This window comes from Xyrauchen texanus, chromosome 12 (genome assembly GCF_025860055.1).
Source record: "Xyrauchen texanus isolate HMW12.3.18 chromosome 12, RBS_HiC_50CHRs, whole genome shotgun sequence".
NCBI lineage: Eukaryota > Metazoa > Chordata > Actinopteri > Cypriniformes > Catostomidae > Xyrauchen > Xyrauchen texanus.
In genome coordinates, this window is record NC_068287.1 from 34,260,308 (window position 1) to 34,279,569 (window position 19,262).

At 46.5% G+C, this 19,262-nt stretch overlaps 1 protein-coding gene across 1 annotated transcript in view; it reads right to left on the reverse strand.

Annotated features, from left to right (window-relative positions):
- Positions 1-18,236, reverse strand: part of LOC127652272 (alpha-2,8-sialyltransferase 8F-like) — a 32,746-nt gene extending 14,510 nt beyond the window's left edge. Inside the window, exon 1 of the mRNA XM_052138419.1 lies at positions 17,867-18,236. Within this exon, the coding sequence (XP_051994379.1) occupies positions 17,867-17,958 (92 nt within the window). The 5' untranslated portion in view covers positions 17,959-18,236. The remainder of the gene's footprint in view (positions 1-17,866) is intronic.
- Between the last annotated feature and the right edge of the window lie 1,026 nt (positions 18,237-19,262).

Genomic DNA, 19,262 nt, shown 5'->3' on the forward strand with positions numbered 1-19,262 from the left:
CTTCTGGCCGGCGCTTCAGAGCTCTGAACACCAGAACGGTCAGACACAGCAACAGTTTTTTCCCTCAGGCCATCCATCTAATGAACAATTAAATTGCCCCATTGAGCAATAATTATGTGCAATACACAGTTTAATTTTAATTTTAATTTATATTATCCAACATATCCACTTCTGCCATTACTTAAATTGCTCTGTACATAATATACAGTTTTTTGTTCTTTATATAACAGATTGTATTAGATTTGCACTACGTGTGTAACCGCTAAGCCAGCCTAAGCTTAGAACAGCTGAGGGTTACACAGAGGGTTGAAGTAGGCTAGTTGACGCGCTTACCGTGGTCGCTTAGGTCGGTTCAGAAATAATGTTACAGGAGTTCAAGTTCTGATTTCTTCTCTGTCATGAGAGATATGATTTATTGTTACACAAGGTCTTCATTATCCACAACGAAACATTATTCCATCTTCATCGACACTGTCACATTATCAAACATACAGCCACAGCCTCCTTTGGCGGTCAAAAACTAGTTGGCATTTTCCCTCTGGCAACACCTGTGTCTGATTACACCTATCATCCTAAGTAGTTGAGCCCCAATAGCTATACCATGAACATGTCACCACCTAATGGCCAAACCTGGACATAAACATTGAAATGGCTCTTACACAACCAGCCCCTAATTGAAATGGTTAACAAACATTACAATTCAAAACAAAGCAAATTAAAGAGCCATTACCAACCTGATGTAACATATTATCTAAACATTTTTGGTCACAGTGAGTTCACACACATTAAAACTGAAATTGCCCATTTAACCTTCAGCCTCAAGCAACAGACAGAGCTTTGTTACAGGACGTTGAACAACACTTGACTTTGTTTACAGACGTACTGAACGCACAAATCCCTTTTGATCCCGGAAAGCTTCCAACACTCTTCCCAGCGGCCAAGAGCCTCGTGGGGCAGTAGGATCCATAATGACGACAATATCTCCAGGCTTTAGATTTCTCCTGATTTCATTCCATTTTTGCCTCTCTTGCAACAAGGGTAGATATTCCCGTACCCAACGTTTCCAAAAAAGTTCAGCAATGTACTGAACTTGCTTCCATCTGCGTTTTAAATACAAGTCATGCGGCTCAAACAATCCTAGCGGCAATGATGGATTTCCTTTCATCAGAAGAATGTGGTTGGGAGTAAGTGGCTCCAAATCATTTGGATCGTCAGAGAGTTTGGTGATAGGCCTATCATTTAGGATGGCTTCAGCTTCACACATAACTGTATGAAGCCCATCATCGCTCAGGGTCTGCTGTTGAAGAACTGAACTTAGAATCCTTCTCACCATGCGGATAACCCGGCTCCCAAACCCCACCATGATGTGAACCTGCTGGAGGATTAAAGCTCCACTTAACTCCCCTTTGCCTCAGAGCTCCCTGAATTCTTCCATGATCCAAAGCTACAAGAGCCTCTCTTAATTCTCTCTCTGCTCCTATAAAGTTGGTTCCATTGTCAGATAAAATACGAACAACTTGACCTCTTCTACAGATGAAACGTCGCAGAGCATTAATGCATGCATCAGTGTCCAAAGAGTCGGCCACTTCAAGGTGGACTGCTCTGCTTGCCAGGCAGGTTAGTATCACACCATAGCGTTTGGCTGTACCACGTCCTTTCCTCACTGTAATTGGGCCAAAATAATCAATGCCAACGTTGGTAAATGGTGGCTTGTCAGGAAGAATCCTTTCCTCTGGCAAATCTGCCATCTTTTGCTCCTGCATCTTTCCATTATATTTCTTACAACAGAAACATTCGGTAATGACTTTTCTTACAGCGGAGTTGGCGCTAGTGACCCAGTACTTTTTCCGCAGTGTTGATAACGTGTGATTCCGACCACTATGGCCTTGCTGCTGATGAATGTGTCTGAGGATAAGAGTGGCCACATTTTGATCCTTAGAGAGGATTAATGGATGCTTAGTTGACTCTGGCAAGGAACTTCTAGTCAGCCGCCCACCAACTCTGAGAAGCCCATCATCCAAGCGCGGATCCAACCTGTGGATTGTACTACGCCTGCTCACTGTAGATTTCCCAGCTGACAACATGGTAATTTCCTCTCCAAATTTCTGTTGCTGACAATATCGAATGATAGCCAACTCAGCTCCCAAAAGGTCATCTATGGACAAAATTTGCCCTCCAGGCTTGTCCTTGAATCCTTGCCTTTTCCGTGACATATTATTGTCTGTGTTCTGCTTACCATCAACAGCAGGTTTCTCCTCCCTCCTCCTGCGGCTTTTTTCCAACAGAATGGTTTTCCATTTAAGTAACCAGGCCACTGCCACCTTGAGCTTACTCCAACTTGAGAAGTAGGTCAGTAACCGGGTTGTGGTAACATGGGAACCATCCACAGACACAACATTCACTGTAACTTCCTTCTTGACCTCTTGATCATCTGGTTCTATGATAGTTTCTACCACATTGATTGTCCAATTAGCTTCTGGTTTGCACAAAAAACTTGGACCCTCTATCCACCTCCTGCCATGAATGAAGTCTCCAACCCTCGCTCCTCTGGATGCCTCATCCGCTGGATTTTCCTTGGAGCTGATGTATCGCCATTGTGAAGTTTCAGAAGCTCCTCTTATAGTCGATACCCTGTTCGCCACAAATGTATGGAAACGTTTATCCTCGTTTTTTATATACTTCAACACAGAAGTGCTGTCAGTCCAAAAAATGGACTGCTGCAACTGGAATCTCAGCTCAGCCTTCAGCATCAGATCAACACGAATGGCAAGCACAGCAGCAGTCAGCTCCAGGCGAGGAATAGTAACAGTCTTTAAAGGCGTAACTCTGGCTTTGCCCATCAGAAATGCAACATGAATGTCATTTCCATCATTCAGCATCCTGAGATATGTGACTGATCCATATCCTGTTTCACTAGCATCTGCAAAGTGATGAAGCTGAGCATGTCTTGATTGTCCAAAGCCCTTGGGCTTAATGCACCGATCAACCTTAAATTCAAACAGCATATCCAGGTCCTCCAACCACCTGAGCCACTGTTGCAAGATGTCTTGTGGCACAGTCTCATCCCATCCATAATTTCTTCTGCAAAGTTCTTGCAGCATAATTTTGGCAGGCAACACCACGGGTGCGACGAAGCCTAGAGGATCGTACACAGAACTAGCCACTGACAACATTCCACGCCTGGTGACTGGCCTCTGCTGGATCTCCATCTTGAATTTGTTTGCCATAGGATTGAGTTCGTTAACAGTTACCGCTCTTTTGCTTTTACTCATGTAAGAACTCATTCCATTAGATGTAGTGTTAATGTCGGAGGCAGAGGCCAGCACTTCCAACTTAGCATTGGAGGCAGCTAACATAGATTCCAGCTCAAGTTGCTCTCTTCTCCTTTTTAGTTGTTGCTCCTGTTCCTCCAGTGCATGCATATCCTTTAAAGATGCAGCCCGAGCAAGCAGTGCAGCTCTTTCTGCCTTTTCCTTTATTCTTGCAGAGTTAGTGGATTTTCCACTACGAGAACTCCTCCTGCTTGATTGCTTGCTAGAAACATTTGAGACACTGTCCTCTGGCCGAATATCATCATTGTCATGCTCATCCCTTTTACCTTTTTGAGAACCTTTTTCATCACCACATTCATCATCTTTGTTACCTTTCATTGATTGAACAGCACATAACCAACGGTTCACCTCAGACATAAATTCATCATTACAAATCATTTTTGCTTTGAACCAAATACCATGTTTTTCCCTTTCACCCTCAGGTAATATGACCAGCAAGGAATCATGAACACATTTTGCATTATCACACAAATCAATAAGAGCACCCATTGTACATTGTACACCTTCTTTATCACTTATTTGCATAAGCTCTTTAATACGTTCTCTTAGCTTAGAAGCCTTATTTAATTTAACCTTCCTATCATTTTGCAGCCTTTCCAACTTTTGTTCAAATCCCTTTGCAGTTAATGTTACAACACGTTTTTCTTTCTGTTTTAACACACCAGAACCATTTGCTTTACTGTTCCATTCCGCTGATTGCGCAACCGCCTCAGCAGCTGACGCGTCTTTTTCAAGTACACTCATGGTGAACTTGAACGTCACAATGCTAATAATCAATAACTAATGTAATTTGTTTTTCAATACAAAGTTCCTTTGTTCAGCTTTTTTTTTTTTTTTTTTTTTTCACCAATGCATTGGATTTTTACGCCCGGGTAATGAATAGTGTGCACACAACTTATGAATGGCCATTCAAGTACTTTGTAGCACTACAACATACCTTGCGTGGGACGTCTTGTAGATGAATAAGAACCAGCTCACGATGTCCTCACTTTGGTGAATGATGAAAGAAGTTTCTCGTAGTCCTCGAACAGCTGAACGGACCTTAGCTTGTCTGACATTGTCTCCGGGCCGGCTGAATCAGCACCGCCGCGTCCTCTCACCGATGCTGGGCTAAGCGGGTAGTCCCCGCTTACTCCGTTTCAGCCTGTCCTCTCGTCAGGTTCCGATGTGTAACAAAGCCGGGCAAATACACAATGAACAGCGTTCAAATGTCCGGTTTCCAGCGGCCACTCCGCATGGCTTTAACGGTGAACATCAAACGCCACGCGCGACGATCTTCCAGCTTCATAAAGCCTAGTTTTTGACTTGTGTAACCGCTAAGCCAGCCTAAGCTTAGAACAGCTGAGGGTTACACAGAGGGTTGAAGTAGGCTAGTTGACGCGCTTACCGTGGTCGCTTAGGTCGGTTCAGCAATAATGTTACAGGAGTTCAAGTTCTGATTTCTTCTCTGTCGTGAGAGATATGATTTATTGTTACACAAGGTCTTCATTATCCACAACGAAACATTATTCCATCTTCATCGACACTGTCACATTATCAAACATACAGCCACAGCCTCCTTTGGCGGTCAAAAACTAGTTGGCATTTTCTCTCTGGCAACACCTGTGTCTGATTACACCTATCATCCTAAGTAGTTGAGCCCCAATAGCTATACCATGAACATGTCACCACCTAATGGCCAAACCTGGACATAAACATTGAAATGGCTCTTACAACGTGTGTGTATGTGGGTATGTATGAAGGTGAGTGTATGTACGTATATGTATAATAATTTATTTTGTGTTCTTTTTTGTTTTTAATTACCTATGTCTTGCTGCTGTTTTTGGTATTGTTTGTATTGTTGTTGACTGGAAGCTCCTGTCACCTAGACAAATTCCTTGTATGTGTAAGCGTACTTGGCAATAAAGCTGATTCTGATTCTGATTCTGATCTTGCAGGCAAGTAGGGATGTTTTCTGTGAAGTGACACTAGGGGTCTCTCTTGAGAGCCTCAGTTGCATCTCTACTTTGAGAAAAGTCCAATGAGAATTGGCGAACAGAATTTGCATGTCCCTCCCCCAGAGATACGGGTATAAAAGGAGGGAATCATGCATCTGTTTAGTCAGATTTTTTCTTCGGAGCCAAGCGGTTGTGTGTCCAGCGAGTTGGTGTTTCACGACTGTTCCACTCACATCTACAGAGCTTTTGCTGTTGGACCTTACACCGCGATATCAGCGGCTTTCTCTTCTCTGCACGTCCATGGAGTCTACGCCCCTGGGCACTTCTAAAAGAGCATAAATCCTCTAAAAGAGCATTCATTTCTCTAAAAGAGTAACACATTTGGCATTGAACGTCTTTTTAAAGATGTGTCTTTTTGCATTGCGGTCACGGCTTTCCTTTCTGAAAGGAAATGCCACTCCAGTCAACCTCTATGTCGCACCTTCCTCCCACGGAATGGAGGTCGACCTGGCTGGTGATGGAGGCGATTTGGAGAGTTCAGCGGGCACGGCTTCACCGGGTAAAACCCCACGAACCACCCGCCCCAGCACACTTGTTTGCTTCCGTCCGGGTCCGAGGTGAGACCGGCTCGCCCCACGGCCAGTCTGATGTCTCCTTCGGACACCCCGGGCTGGATGATGATGTCACCGCAGTATCGGAGAGCGTCTATCCGCGTGTCATCTGCATGTCAGCCTCAAATTGGGCGGGCCGACCCAAAGGTGCCAGCCCAGTTTAAGGCTGACAAGCAGATGGCCGACATGTTTGCCCAGGCCGCCGTGAGCGTGGAGTTGGATTGGAAACCTCCATCCTCCTCTCAACCCTCGTGGCTAGATGATTAGTTCCTCGGGTCAGGCCGCAGCTCACAGCCACGAAGTTGTGGAGGGCACATTTACTGCCCAAATCTGACCTCCTCACTCGTCCGCTCTCACAACACTCGACGGCGAGGCTGCCCATGGGTACACGGAGGTCCCCCAAGTGGACAAAGTGGTTGCGATGCACCTGTGCCGACAGAACGCGGCCACCTAGATGGATCGTCCGACAATCCCCTCCAAGGCCTACATCATCCCTGACAGCAAAAGCCTACAGTGCCACTGGACAGGCTGCCTCCGCCCTGCATGCCATGGCCCTCCTGCAAGTTCACCAGGCCAAGGCACTAAAAGATCTGCACTTGGGTAGTCCTGATCCCGACATGCTGCAGGAACTGCGCTCAGCAACTGACCTCGCCCTCCGGGCCACTCGGACAGGCGATGGCCACCCTCGTGGTCCAGGAACGACATCTGTGGCTGAACATGGTTTAGATGCACGATACCGGCAAAGCACGCTTTCTCAATGTGCCCATCTCCCAGCTCGGCCTATTTGGTGACACCGTCGAGGACTTCACCCTTCTAATGGCACCGTTCCAACTTGAGCTGACCCATCTGCTCGCCGAGGGCATCCCCCTGCGGCTGCAAGGTAACTGGCAGCTCTGCCTCAACCCATGCCCTGCTCTAAGCCCCCGCGTAGAGTGCCCCGCAGGAGACGGACGCCCCCACCTCCCGAACCTCGCAAGGCTTCCAAATTTTCCTGAGGTGGACGACCCAAGGAACAAGATACTAGCCTGGAGCTGGTAGACAGACCACAACATTTCCTTGTGGAGGGCCGGGTGGAGAATCCTTGATCTCCTTCCTTTTCTTTGCCGCACCCCTCTCGGGCACATTTTCAATAAAAGAGCAATTTCCTCATTCCTTGGGTCACCTAGCTGGTGCACACACACGCCGTTCTTACGGCGGCCCGGCCTAGCACCAAACAGATACAGTGAAAGAATAAGCGGCATCTTGGACGCAGACATCTTGCCTCCATGCCAGCAACTGTATCATGTGCAGACCCCCGGCCGGCTGGTTCTGACGAGTCCAGAGGACGTCTCCACAGGACCTCCTCCTCCGTCACCAACCTGCCCGCTGCCAGTTACGCGGAGCAAGGTAAGTGCTTTGAATCACCCTCAGCACAGGCACCCGGGAAGCAACTTTGCCTCCCGACGCAATACTACCTGCACCCCCCCCCCCCCCACTGCAAAGCCCCACCAGGTATGTCAAATGCGGTCATCCCATTAGTGCCCCTCGCACGGTACTTGGACACGTGTCTTTCGTTTTCTAACCTGTCGCACTGGCTGGCCAGGAACAATTTCAACACCCTACGGGCGGATATCGCAACCCTGTTACACAAGGGCAGGATAGAGCTTGTCCCTTCAGCTGAGATGAAGAAGGGTTTCTACAGCCCTTACATCATCGTACATAAGAAAGGTGGTGGGTTGCAGCCAATCTTGGACCCACCCAAGATACAGTGGACGTTAAGCCCTTGCGGGAACACGACCTGGTCATCAGGTCCCTTAAGAGGCGCCCGGATGCTGAATCCTCCCAGGCCATGCCTGCTCTCCTCACAGGGTCTCTCTGCGCCCCCTGTGGGCCCTCAGGAGAACTCCCTTCGAGCCGCTAGACTCAGTCGAGCTGTGTGCACTCCTCTGAAGATGGCCCTCCTGATTCCGCTCGCTTCCATCAAGAGGGTTGGGGACCTGCAACCATCCTCTGCCAGCAACACTTGCCTGGAGATCAGTGCTACGTGCCCAAGGTTCCTACGGCCCCCCTTCAGGGCCAGACAGTGAACCTAAACATGACTGCCCCAGGAAGAGGCAGACCTAGTCTTATCATTGCCGTGTTCGGTGTGTACTTTGCACACCTATTTTGGACCGCACACAGAGCTCTAGGTGACACAGAGTAACTCTCTGTTTGCTGTGGCGGACAATGGAAACCCCTTACAGAGGTTTGTCCACGAGGTCATCAACACCCTTGCAGGTTCGAGCACGCTCTATGTGGAGCGTGGCATTCTCCTGGGCACCGGCCAATGGCATTCTCACACCCCAACTCGTCACATACGGACGCTAGGGCAGGACCCCTTGGCGTCGCTTATTGACGCGCCGGGTGTACCTTTGGCATCATTTTACGACGCGTCCGGTTTCGAAACATAAAAAACCAGTTGGAGGGCCATTATAGCGTATTCCTTTTGATTTTTATTGATTGTGGTCTCGACTCTCGACCCATTCGCGGCGTGAGCTTACCCGAGACGTCACATTTCAACGCTACACGCTCCGGTTCGGAGATATGTAGAACGGCGTCATTTTACGACGTGTCCGGGGTTTTAAACATCAAAAAACAGTTGGAGGGCCATTGCAGCCTATTCCTTTTGATTGTTATTTATCGCGGTCTCGACTCTCCACCTGTTCACGGCGTGAGCTTACCCGAGACATGACATTTCAACGCTACACGCTCCGGTTCGCGGTGATACATAGAAGTCTATGGGACTGCCCTGCGCGTAGAAAAATGACGCCAAAGGTATACCCGGCGCGTCAATATGTGACGAAACTGCCCGAAGCATCCGTATGTGACGAGTCGGGGTGAGAATGTGTTGGCTAGGGAGGTGCCCCTGGCCAGTACCCATGAGGACGCAACACCCCTGGTGGAGTGAGCTCGGACCCGCAAGGGGGCACGGCCTGGGTGTGATAAGCCAATGAAATGGCGTCGACAATCCAGTGGGCAAGCCTCAGTTTGGAGACAGCGTTCCCTTTCCGCTGTCCCCCGAAGCAGACAAAGAGCTGCTCAGAGCGTCTAGTGCTCTGCGTGCAGTCCAGATAGATACGCAAAGCACGTACTGGACACAGCAATGAAAGGGTTGGGTCTGCCTCCTCCCAGGACAGCGCTTGCAGGTTCACTACCTGATCCCTGAAAGGTGTGGCACATAGCCCGGTCGCGGTCTTAGGATCACGTATGTGTCTGCCCGACCAAACTCCAGGCAAGTGTCGCTAACAGAGAACGCTTGCAGGTCCCCGACCCTCTTGATGGAGGCGAGCGTGATCAGCAGGGCAGTCTTGAGAGAGAGGGCCCTGAGTCCAGCTGAATCTAGCGGCTCGAAGGGGGGTCTCCGGAGGCCCATGAGGACGACCGAGAGATCCCAGGAGGGAAATAGGTTAGGCCGGGAGGGAGTTAGCCTCCGGGCACCTATGAGGAACCTGACAATTAAGTCGTGCTTACCAAGAGACTTGCCTTCTATCGTGTCATGGTGAGCCGCGATGGCGGCGACATACACCTTGAGGGTGGAGGGAGACAGCCTCCTCTCCAGCCTCTCCTGAAGAAACACGAGCACTGACCTAACCGCGCACTTCTGTGGGTCTTCGGCTCGGGAAGAACACCAGTTCGCGAACAGACGCCACTTTAGGGCGTAAAGATGCCTGGTCGAGGGGGCTCTGGCTTGGTTGATCGTATCTATGACGGTCGGTGGTAGGCCGGCTAGATCTTCTGCATCCCGTCCAGGGGCCAGACGAGGTTCCAGAGGTCTGGGTGCGGGTGCCAGAGCGTGCCCCATCCCTGAGAAAAAAGGTCCTCCCTCCGGGGAATTCGCCAGGGAGGGGCTGTCGCGAGGAGTGTGAGGTCCGAGAACCAAGTCCGGGTGGGCCAGTAGGGGGCCACCAGAATGACTTGCTCTTTGTCCTCCCTGAGCTTGCATAGCACCTGTGCAAGAAGGCTCACTGGGGGAAATGCGTACTTGCGCAGCCCCGCGGGCCAGCTGTGTGCCAGCGCATCTGCCCCGAGGGGAGCCTCTGTCCGGGCATACCAGAGCGGGCAGTGGGAGGTTTCTTGAGAGGCAAACAGGTCTACCTGGGCCTTGCCGAACTGGTCCCAGATCAGCTGGACCGACTGGGGGTGGAGCCTCCACTCTCCGCTGGGCAAGCTTTGTCTTGACAGCGCGTCCACTATCACATTGAGGTTGCCAGGATGTGAGTGCCGCGCAGTGAATTGAGTCGCTACTGACTCCAAAGGAGGAGACGACGGGCGAGCTGTGACATGTGGAGAGAGCGTACTCCGCCTTGGCGATTTATGTAGGCTACCACTGTGGTGCTGTCTGTCCTGACTAGGACATGTTTGTCTCGAATTAACGGGAGAAACTTCCTCTGGGCAAAGAGAACAGCCAGCAGCTCTAGGCAGTTGATGTGCCAACGCAGCAGGGCCCGGTTCCAACGGCCCGCAGCTGCGTGCCCGTTGCATGCTGCGCCCCAACCCAATTTGGAGGCGTCGGTTGTGACCAGAATGCGTCAGGACACCTGCTGCAAGGGTACCCCTGCCCGTAGAAAGCAGAGGTCTGTCCACGGTTTGAGGGTTTGGCAGCAGGCGGTGGTAACTTTCACATTGTGCGTGCCGCGGCGCCATGCTCGTCTCGGGACTCGAGTCTGGAGCCAGTGCTGAAGTGGTCTCATATGCATCAACCCCAGCGGCGCGGCCGCCGCAGAGGATGCCATATGCCCCAGGAGCTGTTGGAATCGTTTTAGCGGGACCACGGTACCTGGCTTGAGGGAAGCGAGACATTTCAGCACCGACTGAGCACGCTCGTTGGAGAGACGTGCTGTCATTGAGACTGAGTCTAACTCCAAACTGAGAAAAGAGATGCTCTGGACTGGGGTGAGCTTGCTCTTTTCCCAGTTGACCTGAAGCCCCAAACGGCTGAGGTGCCTGAGCACCTGGTCTCTGTGCGCGCATAGTAACTCTCGCGAGGGTTATTAGTTATTCTTCGCGCAGGGACTGGGCATGTTCGCCGTGTACTGCGGAAAATGAACGTCCACAAAGGGGGGGCGGAGGCCTGGCAAACTGAATTGCGTAACCGCCGAAGAGGCCAAACTGGGAGACAGGAGCGTTGAGGAAGCGAGTCTTGTCTGCTTCACGCATCTCGACCATGTTCAGCCATTGTTGACGCTCCTGGAGCATGAGCGTGGCCATCGCCTGCCCGAGCGCCTGCGCTGTGACCTTCGTCGCTCTCAGGGCGAGGTCGGTGCTCAGATCCTGCAGCGTGTCGGGATCAGGACCACCCCCGTGCATGTTTCGTAGTGCCTTGGCTTGATGGGCCTGCAGGAGAGCCATGGCGTGCAGGGCGGGAGCGGCACGTCCGGTGGCGCTGTAGGCCTTTGCGGTCAGCAAGGATGTTGCTCTACAGGTCTGGGAAGGGAGTACAGGGCGGCCCCGCCAGGTGGTAGGGCTTCCGGGGCATAAATGGAGCGCAACTGCCCTGTCCACCTGGGGAATCGCCATATACCCGTGGCACGCTCCGCCGTCGAGGGTGGCGAGGGCGGATGAGCAGGTGGCGGTGTGATGAGTGGAGAGGGGTGCTCTCCACAAAGACGTCAGCTCATCATGCACTTCCGGGAAGAACGGGACTGGGGTGGGATGAGGCTGTGAGTGGCGTCCAGACCCCAGGAACCAGTCGTCCAGCCGTGATGGCTGTGGGGAGGATGGAGGGTTCCAATCCAAGCCCACGCTAGTGGCTGCCCGGGAAAGCACGTCGGTCATCTGCGCGTCGGCCTCAGCCTGGGCGTGCAGGCCCGAAAGCGGCAGCCCAGGGGAGTCCTCAGCGTCAGATACCGCGCCCTCCGATGCCGCGGCGAGCTTATCGGCTTCGGTGTCAGGAGGGTAGGCGGACTGGCTGTAAGGCGAGTCGCCGTCACCTCGGGGACGGACGGGAGTCAACGAGCATGCCGGGGTGCGGGTGGTCCGAGGGGGCATACCCGGCGGAGCTGCACCCGCTGCCATCCCCAAATAGCCTCCATCGCCAAACGCATCATTCTCAATCCCGTGGGAAGAAGGAGCAACGCGGGGGGCGGCTGGAGTGGCTTGCTTACGGTTGTAAGCAAGCCGCGACCGCAACGTTGTCATGGTCATGTTCTCGCAGTGAGAACATGAACCATCCACAAACTCAGCCTCGGTGTGATCGCTACCCAGACACACGAGACAACGCCTGTGGCCGTCTGAAGCGGAGAGCACTCTACCGCATCCAGGAACAACACAGGGGCGGAAAGGCATCTTTATAAAGACGCATCCTTAAAAGGACGTTCAACGCCGCTGTGTTTTGCTCTTTTAGAGGAAATTACTCTTTTAAATAAAATCACTCTTTTATGAAAAAAACTTGTGAGAGTTTTTAATCTGCAACTGTCGATGCGCCCAGGGGCAGGAATGCACAGCCGTGCAAACAGGAGAAAGCCGCTGTTGTGCGCCGTAGAATCCAACAGCATGCAGCAGAGGAATGTCAGGAACTCGGTGTGTAACACGCAGCAACTGCAGACACGACCATCGGCTCCGAAGAAATTTTCTGAATGAACTCCCGTATTTGCGCCGCTTAAATACACGTATGTCCGGGGGCGGGACATGCAAATACCAGCTGCCAACTCTCATTGGCCTTTTTTCATAGATCAGAGGTGGATATCGGCGCTCAAGAGAGACCCCTAGTGTCGCTTCTCTGACACAACGTGGAGAGAGCGACAGAAGGGGAACTGTTTTTTACAGACATTTTTTACATTATTAATGCAAAGAAAATGATATTTCAGATTGAATGCATTTATGCTATGTGAGGAACTTGACCACATGTGAGATCTGCAGCCATTTTGGGATGAAATGTACCACCCTATCACATGTTTTAATGTGACGTGGTGGTAAGGGATGTGATGGGGTGGTTCTGCTTTCCGTTGGAATGTGAAGATGTGTGAAATCAAGGATTCTAATATAATAATCAATTTATTTTCTGTTAACTTAACCCTGTTTGGTTCACTTACTCACACACTCATCACTCACGCACTCTCTCACTATATCTTTCACTCAATCACTATATATTTCACTCACTCACTCCTCACTCACTATCTCTTTCACTCACTCACTCACTCATCACTCACTATATCTTTCACTTACTCACTCATCACTCACTATCTCTTTCACTCACTCACTCACTCACTCACTCACTATATCTTTCACTATCTCTTTCACTCACTCACTCACTCATCACTCACTATCTCTTTCAATTCAATTCAGTTCAATTCAATTCAATTCAAATGAGCTTTATTGGCATGACTTGTACAGTATTGCCAAAGCATTGGCCATTACATAGGCAATGAACAAATAATCAATAAAATTAATCAGTGAACAAATGCATGAATACATTTATATATCAAAAAAAAAAAACTTTTGAACCAACATTCAGACCCTAGTTATATCCACTGGCTGACTCTCGTAGTTTGTGGCAGGCTGTTACATACTTTGCTGCTGTTATGATTGAGCTGGAGTTTTCTCCCAAAATATAATTTAATTTATCTGAATTTGGTAATGCCATAAAATTTGGTTCTAGTTGTTGGAATCTAGTGAAATAGTCCGATCTAATGCTGTGATAGTGATCACAGTGTATGAGGAAGTGTTCTTCTGTCTCCACCTCTCTCTGAGAGCACAGAGAACACAGTCTCTGCTCTCTCGGCTGCCACCTCTGCCGGTGCCGTCCTCTCTCTACAGCCAGACAGTGGGCACTCAGCCTGTATCTGGTCAGGGTCTTTCTCACTTTATGCTCTTTTACACAGCTCAGGTATTCTGCTGGTTTATAATCTCTTTTCAGGTTTAAATAGAGTTCCATCTTTTTTTGTGATTTAGTAGCATCTTTCCAATAGGTAATGTAATTTAGTTTTTGTAATTGTATAATTTGGTTGGGCCAGATAGTGCTGTGCTGGTCTGGCTGTAGTTTGAGCATCAGCTGTGAGAGTGCGCTCCGGGGCCGGTTCTGCCCCTGACACCACAGGGCTTCGGCCTGGTAAGAGCTCGGGTCACTGCGCTTCAGGTGCTGGTAGAATTTCACAGCTCTTTTTTGGATATTGATCAATAGGAGGTATTGTCCTAATTCAGCTCTGCAAGAGTTGTTTGGTGTCGCTCTGTTTACTTTTAGGATGCTTTTACAAATTTGGGTGTGCAGATTTTTGATTGCCTCTTTTTCCCATTTTGAAAAATCTTGGGTTTTTAGAGGTCCCCATATCTCGCTGCCATACAGTACATCTCTTTCACTCACTCACTCATCACTCACTATATCTTTCACTATCTCTTTCACTCACTCACTCACTCACTATATCTTTCACTCACTCACTCACCACTCACTATATCTTTCACTCACTCACTATATCTTTCACTATCTCTTTCACTCACTCACTATATCTTTCACTCACTCACTATATCTTTCACTATCTCTTTCACTCACTCACTCACTCACTCACTCATCACTCACTATATCTTTCACTCACTCACTCACTCATCACTCACTATATATTTCACTCACTCATCACTCACTATATCTTTCACTCACTCACTATATCTTTCACTATCTCTTTCACTCACTCACTATATCTTTTACTCACTCACTCACTCATCACTCACTATATCTTTCACTCACTCACTCACTCACTCATCACTCACTATATCTTTCACTCACTCACTCATCACTCACTATATCTTTCACTCACTCACTCACTCACTCACTCATCACTCACTATATATTTCACTCACTCATCACTCACTATATCTTTCACTCACTCACTATATCTTTTACTCACTCACTCACTCATCACTCACTATATCTTTCACTCACTCACTATATCTTTCACTATCTCTTTCACTCACTCACTATATCTTTTACTCACTCACTCACTCACTCACTCAACTCACTCACTAACTCACTCATCACTCACTATATATTTCACTCACTCATCACTCACTATATCTTTCACTCACTCACTATATCTTTCACTATCTCTTTCACTCACTCACTATATCTTTTACTCACTCACTCACTCATCACTCACTATATCTTTCACTCACTCACTCACTCACTCATCACTCACTATATCTTACACTCACTCACTCACTCATCACTCACTATATCTTTCACTCACTCACTCATCACTCACTATATCTTTCACTCACTCACTCACTCACTCATCACTCACTATATCTTTCACTCACTCATCGCTCACTATATCTTTCACTCACTCACTATATCTTTCACTATCTCTTTCACTCACTCACTCACTATATCTTTCACTCACTCACTCACTCACTCATCACTCACTATATCTTTCACTCACTCATCGCTCACTATATCTTTCACTCACTCATCACTCACTATATCTTTCACTCACTCATCGCTCACTATATCTTTCACTCACTCATCACTCACTATATCTTTCACTCACTCATCACTCACTATATCTTTCACTCACTCATCGCTCACTATATCTTTCACTCACTCATCACTCACTATATCTTTCACTCACTCATCACTCACTATATCTTTCACTCACTCACTCACTCACTCATCACTCACTGTATCTTTCACTCACTCATCGCTCACTATATCTTTCACTCACTCACTATATCTTTCACTATCTCTTTCACTCACTCACTCACTATATCTTTCACTCACTCACTCACTCACTCATCACTCACTATATCTTTCACTCACTCATCGCTCACTATATCTTTCACTCACTCACTATATCTTTCACTATCTCTTTCACTCATCACTCACTATATCTTTCACTCACTCATCGCTCACTATATCTTTCACTCACTCACTATATCTTTCACTATCTCTTTCACTCACTCACTATATCTTTTACTCACTCACTCACTCATCACTCACTATATCTTTCACTCACTCACTCACTCACTCATCACTCACTATATCTTACACTCACTCATCACTCACTATATCTTTCACTCACTCATCACTCACTATATCTTTCACTCACTCACTCACTCACTCATCACTCACTATATCTTTCACTCACTCATCGCTCACTATATCTTTCACTCACTCACTATATCTTTCACTATCTCTTTCACTCACTCACTCACTATATCTTTCACTCACTCACTCACTCACTTATTATCTCTTTCAGTCACTCATCATTTATCTTTTTTATTTACTGTACAACTTACAACTTTGTACAGTTGAATGCAAAATGTATAGTGACGTATATGATCAAAGTCTAGAAAATGTTCTTTCATTATTACAAGGAAGAAAAAGTTCAAAAATTGTTTGTTAATAATTTTATTGTAAAATATTTCAAATTTAATTGGTTCTAAAGTTTGCATCCCCATTTCTGAATGTACTAGCAATGTTCTCATATAATATCTTTGTATCTTTTTCCATTAAATGTTCATCCAACCTCTTTGAGTATTCTTTAAGCAGCTTTTTTTGTAGTTTAGAGGGATGTGTGGATCCGACACTCCCATTCACCATTATGATGCTCTTTTCAGTTATTCAGAGCATGACCAAAGTTTTCCAGTACATCTCCAATTTTAATGTTTCCCATCCTCCAGTTTTATAAAGGTTAAAACCAGCAGATCATATAGAAAAAAACTTTGTCCATACCACCCGGCCACATCAGTTACCACTAATCAGACTAATCAGATAAATGTAACTTTATTTGTATTTTTTAAGTGAATTTGTTTTTTTCAGTACAACCAATGAGGCCATTGAAATGTCGAATTCATATTTCAAGATTAAAAATTTAAAAATACCAAAATTTTCTTAAAATTACAGACTTTCTATTGATGGTTTCCAAAAAAGGGACATTTTACTATTAGGAAAACATTAGATTTTAAAAATCTATTTCTTGTTTTACTACTCTAATGGCGTACATATTGTCCGTAACGGGTGGTACGAGAAAGGCTCCCATGCCTGAATGAAAGGATACAATTTTGAAAATTGCAAAGTGGAAATGGCACCCGTTTGGTAGAATGACTCTCGTCTAAAAATATTAATTTGTGTTCAGCAAAAGAAAGAAAGTTATAAACATCTGGAATGGCATGAGGGTGAGTAAATTCTGAGAAAATTTTCATTTTTGGGTGAACTATCCCTTTGAAAAACTGTAGGTTTGAAACCCCTTTACAAACATAAGCATACACACACACACAATGTAATATAGCAGAAATAAAAATGACACTTTTCTCCATTATGAGATACAGTAATTAACTATTATTGCATAGTGCATACATACTGTATTAGTAATATTTAGCTATTTGTTACTAATAAATCAATATTATTTTCAAGAATGACATGTTTGAAGACATATTGCACATGGTTACATCATGCTGGTTACACTTATTGGTGACCATGTTATGAACATTAACAACATATCTGTTCCTTTGAAAGGCTAATTGAGGCTTGTGTCTTCCATGATTTGCATTTGAAAGAGCATTTGTTTAGACGAGGAAAGGCAACATTCAATTATTTACTAATCTGATAGAAAACTTAACTGAAACAGTGTAAACAGTGGACATCTAAAGTCCAACTCTTTTTCCCTCCAGCATTCTGAATCTCAGTCCAGCAAAATAACTATTGAACCATTTTCCATTAAACCCATCCAACAGCTAGTATTGCCTCACTTTGTTTACATGCAAATACCTCTTTATGAAAGAGTTACCTAATATCCTCTTTTACTATTCGGCCATATGTCAGTGTAAAGATTAAAAACATGGTACTTAAAAAGATATTTTGGCAACCCTCACCAAACTGGCAGCAAAAGAGCCTGAAAGAGCAACGGGAGCGTTCTTCTTGGTCTCAGTTGCCAGCAGATCCTCACATATTTTTAACACTCAGCTCTTTTAAAGTTCACTCCCTAAATAGAAAGAAAGATAACGCAAAACACCGATAGATAAGATTGACTGACATACTCACTTGTTAGCGATGAATAACCAGAAGGCCAGACTGAAGAAAGAGAACAAGGTGATGACAGGAAGCAAGAGTATAAGAGACCTCATAACGTGCATCCACTCTCACAAATAGCGACCGCTCTCGTAAACTCTCATTTCAATGCAGATTCTGACTTTGGCAAAGACATGCTCAGTCTGTCTTCTTAATTTATAACGATGTGTTTAAGACTGACGCTGTCTATTTCTTTACTCGCTCCTTCTGTGTCTGTGTCTGTGTCTGTGTGTCTCTCGCCAGACTGTAATCTACCCTCTCAACTTCTCCACATCATCCTGTCGTCTCGCCTGACGCTTCCTCTCATACTCTACCTCCTCTATTCAACTCCTTTCCCGTTACCCTACAAATCTCAAACTGTTGCGTCTTCTGCTTCCTAGGCCCCTCCCCTTCTCGCTGGCTGAACTTTCCAGACCCTCTCTCCCTCCCTATTCTGTCTCACGCGCACGTTATATCGCGTGGTATTCGTTGTGCTTCGGGTTTAAGAGCTTTTAGCCCCCACGAAGTTATGGTCTGAGGCGGGTTCGAGCAGGGTTCAAACTGAAGCTTGAATAGAGGAAAATGTTGCGTGAAAGGGATAGGTCACTCAAAAATGAAAATTCTCTCATCATTTACTCACCATCATGCTGCATGACTTTTTTCTTCTGTTGAGCACAAATTAAGACTTTTAGAAGAATGTCTCAGCTCTGTAGGTCCACAAAATGCAGGAGAATGTTGACCAGAACGTTGAAGCTCTGAAAAGCTCATAAAGGCAGCATAAAAGTAATCCATACGAATCCAGTGGTTAATTCCATGTCTTCACTATAGACCAATCCTTTGTCAACGTCTCCGCTTACATCACACGTGGAAGAGCTGGCTCGAACCGTGTGAAAACAATACAATTTTGTCGGATTCTGTTGTTGAAAAATGATTTTGATGCCTTCAAGCAATCAGAGTTGACTAGACTGAGGAAATCATTTCAGCTCACGGCTTTGCATCAAACGTTTATAGCGAACATTATTTCAAGTATCTTATTATCTCATAACATTATAATAATTTTATAGCTAAAAATATTTTTATTTATTATGGTTTTTGTTCATACTTTGGTTTTATCGTATAATCTGTCAAATCTAGCACAACAGCACTTTCAAAAACCACACTGGGTACCAAAGTGCTGTACACGGAGTTACAAAAAATAAATAAAATCACATACATACAGCTTAAGAATGCAACAAGCTTTTATAACCAATAAAAACAGGATAAGATCAAATTGACCTAGTACAATTTACAATGCAATTAATTAAAAGCGAGGGAAAATAAATACGTGTTTAAGGCCCCCTGGAAAGAGAATAGAGACGGAGATGATTTTATGACCAATGCAAGCTCATTC